Source organism: Suillus plorans (genome assembly GCF_016647745.1).
Source record: "Suillus plorans strain S12 chromosome Unknown HD556scaffold_10, whole genome shotgun sequence".
NCBI lineage: Eukaryota > Fungi > Basidiomycota > Agaricomycetes > Boletales > Suillaceae > Suillus > Suillus plorans.
In genome coordinates, this window is record NW_024537394.1 from 697,731 (window position 1) to 703,964 (window position 6,234).

At 45.6% G+C, this 6,234-nt stretch overlaps 1 protein-coding gene across 1 annotated transcript; it reads right to left on the bottom strand.

Annotated features, from left to right (window-relative positions):
- Positions 1-1,456: 1,456 nt before the first annotated feature.
- On the bottom strand, positions 1,457-2,669 carry HD556DRAFT_1345676 (uncharacterized protein). The gene is given in 12 exon segments (XM_041302231.1): positions 1,457-1,497; positions 1,557-1,776; positions 1,831-1,888; positions 1,945-2,017; positions 2,073-2,118; positions 2,141-2,143; positions 2,155-2,156; positions 2,180-2,249; positions 2,304-2,337; positions 2,398-2,420; positions 2,474-2,563; positions 2,616-2,669. 11 exon segments carry the CDS (start codon positions 2,654-2,656, stop codon positions 1,575-1,577), a joined length of 642 nt encoding a protein of 213 aa, XP_041164111.1. The 5' UTR covers positions 2,657-2,669; the 3' UTR covers positions 1,457-1,497; positions 1,557-1,574.
- Between the last annotated feature and the right edge of the window lie 3,565 nt (positions 2,670-6,234).

Genomic DNA, 6,234 nt, shown 5'->3' on the forward strand with positions numbered 1-6,234 from the left:
CTCAGACATCAATCATTCGTCGAACATCCCACTAGCTATAGCTAATGTCGACAGGCACAGGGCTGCCTCTGCAGCGGTTCTAGATGCCAAGATCAATAAAAATACCATGGATACTTCTGGTATACGCCAAGTAAACCTCAATGGCGAGCCCGTGAGCAGTCTTCACTCAGGAAGTTTCTGCCGTGTCACTAGATACGGAGGATGCGAGATGGGGCTCCAATTTTTATGTGACTTTGGTGGAACTGCATGTGTTCATCTTTTCTCAATCATCAGTGGTTTCATGCTTAGAACGCACTTATACAAACTAACATTGTATTCTTCACGCGCCCTGCGACTGAACAAGTGAGCTGGGATCCACCTGGTAAGTTTGTGTACGGGATCTCTCAATTTAAAATACTGAGCTCTATGTTATCAGAGCTTGCGTTTGTGCAGTTTACCTCCGTACGGAGGGAGACAGGGGAGACGTTTGTAAATCTCGCAACAGGAAGTGAAACATGCCTAAGATGCTACCGTATATCCACTATCTTTTTCTGTGCCCTATATGCACCCTCACCCCCAGATTGAAATTGCATTCACGTGCATACAGATATCGTCCTTGCAAGTGTACCTGCTATCTTCCAACTCTACTGTCATTCATTGGAGTAGCACACTCCCACCTCGCCTCGTTGATTATAAAAAACAATGTATAGGTTAATACGCTATTGGAATTCCAGTTGATCTTCGCCCAGTGTCTTGGCATCCAGCAAATCATCCAGCCCTGTGACAGCTGTCCGTTCTGAGTCTTGTTTCCAACGTTTTGGCCGCGACTTGGCAGAACCCCACTGGCCGAACTCATACCCGTCCTCCACGTCCTCCTTGAGCGCATCGCCCTTCCACGCATCCAAAGCCGGCAAGTTCTTGCCCGGCCTTTTCCCTTGTTTCCTTCTCGGCTCCTTAATAGCAAGCAGCTTGATCTCAGACAACATCCCAACGACCTCTCCACTCCCAAAACTCCATCATCGCCGGTGTAATGAGATGACTACTAGTAGAGCAGAACTTCACGGCCGAGTCAGTACCTTGCTTCTTTCGATATAAAACAGCCTGACTTCGTGGTACCGTGCAGATCTTGCAATTGGGGTTTTGTCAGGCTCGTCGAGGGTACTATAGCTGAGCGCTGAGCACGCGACCGATCACCATAAATAATAACCCTTGTCTACCGGTGGTAATTAGACGAAATTCAACAACTAACAGTCTCAAAATCACACAAATGCTGCATGCATCACAAGTGACTAACCACTGTCAGGTGGAGCGTCAATATTTCAATGTTCGGTTTTACAAAACTAACATCTTGACATGCACACTCCAGAGATCCTGTTAAACACGATGCAAGATTTCAAACAAATAGATAAAGCTCCATAAGAACTTCTACAACTCTCAATCTTGGCGAAATACACGACATACAAGCGATCTTATAAAGAGACAAGCAACTAAGCGAGGCTATTGGTTTGAACGGAGATACTATGAAACCACAGTAAACATTGAGATGCAGATATCACAGAACGGATATCTAGGCGCACCAATGACCCATTCCTTAATCAAGCATGGGTGAGCGTGTAACGTCCGGTGGACGCGTCGCGCGAGAGGTTCCAGGTTGTGTTCTGAGCAAGCCCAGTGAGGTCCTGCGACCAGATCGCAGGGGTGTCGACCTGACCTCGTAAGATAGAGGTTTCTTCATAGTCCGATGTGATGTAGGCCCGCAGGACCGGAGTGAACTTTGCCGTGACGCGACTACCATCTCTGCATTTGATATTGTGAACGCTCTGAAGGAGAAATACAGGAAATATGACATACCCAACATCGTTGAAGTAGAGTACGGGCGTCGGCATAATGTCTCCTCTGTTTACGAAGCCTGGAGGTGGACAATACGCTCAGGTGAAAGAGGAGGCGACGAAGATGGTCACAAACCGACTGCTATTTCTTGAATACTCCCAGTGTGGTTCTGGGCCTGCAGGATCCCAGAGGTTCCCGTCTGAGGGGCCTGCACGAGGTATTCGTCGGTGGTCGAGATGAAAATAAACGGAAGCCAGACTTACAGAGAAATGATAGACATCGTTGGCTTCTGTCAAGGTTGTTTTCTCGCCGTTCTGCATCATGGGTTGCGTTGGTGCTAGCAATTTCGGAGTGGATGAGAGTCACTCACATTGATATTGACGGAGGTCGCAGCGCTGATGACCTTCCCACTCTCGACCTGGGCTCTAGAGAAAGCGAGTCTATACAATATATAAGTGCCTTTTCAAGACTATTGTTTTCGTCGATTATCTCACTGGGCCGTGTAGGTAGCGGTAGCCCGGTATGGACCTAGAGGGAGGGATCATATGTAAGTCGGCAACCTGGCAGAAATATAATAGGAACACCCACCCGACTTCCCGAATTTGCTGACTCTGAAAAAATTCTAAGGTTTTAAGTCGCCCCAGACAGAAATAAGCGCACTTACTTCCAAACTATCGGGAAGACATCCTCGTAGAGGCCTTCCACGTTGGGACTCCAAGCGAGCATGATCGTGACCTCCTTGCCGAGGTCCTTGCTGTGAAACATTGGGTGAGCAATTTGTGCAGAGCGAGATCGCGAACACTCACGACTGGAAGGTCAAATTCCTGACGAAAGGCCGGGGTGTCATTGTTTCGGATTGTGAAATACAAAGTGTACTGGTAGTTGGGATTGAGCGTGGATTGAAGAGCTTGAGTTCTACAGTTAGAGTCTCAGGAAGGAGGCTTTTATATGTTTCGTATCACATAGGTTGTTTCTCTTTCCTTGGTTTGCGACTTAGCCAGCGTCTCCTTCGTGCCCCGGTACCTGACGCTGGAGATCCTGATTATTCGATAAGGCGGTACCAATGATGGCCCTTGAATCGGACTTGCTAGACAGCCGGCTTCTGCGGGAACCGATTGCGTTTGAGTTGCGTGCTGGGAAGTTCTTAGCTGCTGTTGCAACTTGGCTGTACTTCAAGCACATGATGATGGCCCTTGAATCAGACTTGCTAGACAGCCGGCTTCTGCGTGAACCGATTTACCTGGGCGTTCGAGTTGCATGCTGGGAAGTTGTTGGAACTTGGAAGCACATGATGATGGCGCTTGAATCAGACCTGTTAGACAGCCGGCTTTTCCACGAAGCCGTTCCCTGGGCGTTTAAGTTGCGTACTGGGAAGTTTGTAGTTACTATTGGCTGTCCTTCATGCCCGTTGTATTTGGAGAAAGTTGAGTCATGGTCGCAAGTAGGTAGTACTATACGAAGACAGAAGACTATGGGTGATGGGGCTTGCAAGTTGCAGTGTCGTTCAGAACAGTCAACTTGAAGGCGCTTCCCTGCTCAGTAGTTTTAGATCAATATCCGCACATAAGTGGACAAAATCAAATCACCTTCAGGCAACCTTCAGGGTTTGTCAATTCTAGAAAATGTCGTTGTCAACGTCGACTTGACCTTATGGCCGTATTCTCGTAAATTACTTCACCTGTGTCACCACTTATTAATAACACTGATAGGCTTATCAGATGCTTTTTTACTAATCAGTGGCGGAAACCTATGCTGCGTTCATTCACAGACATTGCTAGATTGGTCGGAGGAGAACATATTGCAAAATATTTTACATCAATTGTGATGTTGAACCTAACAAATAATAAAAATTGTGGTTAAAATGAATTTCTTACCAGATTTATTTGCAAATGAAAAATATATTGAGATTATGTTCTCATTAATCTGCAACTTTCAGTGAATCTTTTGTAGCTTGTCAACAACTTCATATTATCTTCCATGAATTTGGAGTGTTGTAGATAGGGATGTGCACAGGTAAACCCCAGGGTATCGCTCATGTCACCCTTTTGAGATTATGATAAAGTACAATTTTGATTATAGCACAAGCAAATATCAGACTTAGAGGCATACAAGAGTTGGCACTAGAATTGCTTAATTATTCAGATATGTCCATGCAGGTTACTAAGAGCCAGTTCGGATACTCCTTGTAGCCAACATTTGATTGTAAATGTTGACACCAAATTCATCGGCATCTAAACCTGAGATATCGGGGCTTAAACCTTGCAGCTCCCACTTATTGTAGTGACTAGTAGGCATGGATGAGCTTCAGCCAATGGATCCACAGCACCTAGCTACACTCTTAACAAATCCTCGACCAGAGGTCTGGGAGCGACTCTTAAAATTTTCAGCATTAATATTTAGTATTCTTATTACTGCAGCACATAGTGCAGTGCAGACCTTATATCCCAGAGATCTGGAACCTTATCACACATCGGCACTGTCTGGACAGGACTGGGTATTGAGCTCCTCACCGGTCACCCTGAATGCATCAGGTGTGAGCTCGGCATGCATGCCAGTGCCTTTTCTGAGCTTATCGACGAGCTTCAGAGCATGGGTCATTCAGACTCATCAGCAAATCATTGAGTTCCTTATTTGCTCCTTAGTTGTCCTTATATGCCTTAATTCACATAATAAGGAATATTAAGGCTGTTTTTTCGAGGGAACCAGGGAACTCAAAAGTTCTGTTTGTCTGTCCATCCATGCTGGCCTGTCCTGTCTGTCCCATCTGTTTGGGACATTCCAGCTGTCCCAGTTGTAGTAAATCGTGTTGGCAATACTAGATACTGCCCATGGCCCTCCAGGCATAACTCCTGCACAACAGGTGCCATCTATTCAGGTGCAAGTAGAATGGGCCAACCCTGGCCTGACAAAAGCATCTGTCTGGACAACAGCCGTTGCATCAGTGAGCCAAAAATTTTGAACTATCTCACTCAGGCTCATTACAATTTTCAGTTGGTTTCCATTCTTTCAGTTAGTATCAGATGTCCTGCTCCCGGTCACTTGTGTAGATTGGTCTGTGTGTGGCTCAATTTTCTGCTTTGTTGCCCTAAGTCATCAATCCACCTCCTGAACCATCTTTGTTACAAATTCACCCACATGAGTTGTCAGATGGAGGGCAAACCACCAAAACCCAATGTTATTCTGTTCTCCATATACCTATATGAGTCGTCAGACGGAGCTGCATCCTACTAATACAAGTGGACAGTCCTTCCAACATGCAATCCATATAAGCCGAGTCGCCACACAACTTTTTCTTTTCTTCTCTCATCAATTCTTTCTTGTCAGGCTGCGACCAGGATACGATTCAACACTGAACACTTCTATTGGCTATACTTATTTTCATCTACATCTAGGTCGCACACCACAAATACTTCCACCACTGACACCAGAAGGAGTGCATGACGTGCGACAGGACACAGATTCCAGTACCTCGTATGGTGGTGCAGTTATGGTCCAGAAGCAGACATCTGGCTGGCCGGCAGCAAAGTAGAATGTTCAGATGCGCTAGAAGAGTTTAGAGAGACACTTGGTTCTTCGGGGGATGAGAGAGTGTAAGCTGGTACATTTGGAGGCTCCTCGATGTGTTGTGCAAGCGGTAGTAAAGAGCTTGCACGATGCATGCGAGATGATGCTGCAAAAGGCTCAGGCAAGTCAGGATTAGATTGATTAGCCCTAGGATGCCTTAAGAGCTTGAAGATGACTGCATTAGATATACACTCTGAATCACACACATGCATGCAAAGCAGATTACAAACATGATCTTTACAATCTGAGGAAGACACATAAATGGAATGAGTGCGTGCAATCTCAGTGTATTGTTCTCTAGTAAGTGTTGCGAAATTTCGGACTGAGTGGAGCCATGAAGATCGAGTTGACAGAGATTTTTTCTCAGAGACCTGTACCCTAAAAGAGGGTACAGGAATAGCAGTGTGGTCAATCATTTGTACATCCAACAATCATGAAGCTAGCTTTTGCTGCTCATGCATGAAGAACCATTGAATCTTTAACACTCGAGACACTCTTCAGGGTTGTAACACTGGCCTTGGCAATCAAGGATGACATTATTCTTACTCAAGAAGCAATATATGATCCCTCGCTCCCTCCGCTGCATCTTCCAGACAGCATGCTTGCTTTCCTGTCTGGCATGTGCTTACTACCCTCAGATGCTGTTAGTACTTGCTGGTCCACCTTGTCAAGCAGCATTTAGTCAGACGAGTTCACACTGAAAGGCACCCACATAGTAGAGCTGTTCCAAAAATATGGATATCAGCATGGTTTAAGTTCGTCATTTTAACAGACTTATTGTTAGATTGTTGTGCTCACTCAATTTCCTCAGCTATGAGAACATTTTATCTGCACTACAAAATGTGCCCAGACTGTGAATTT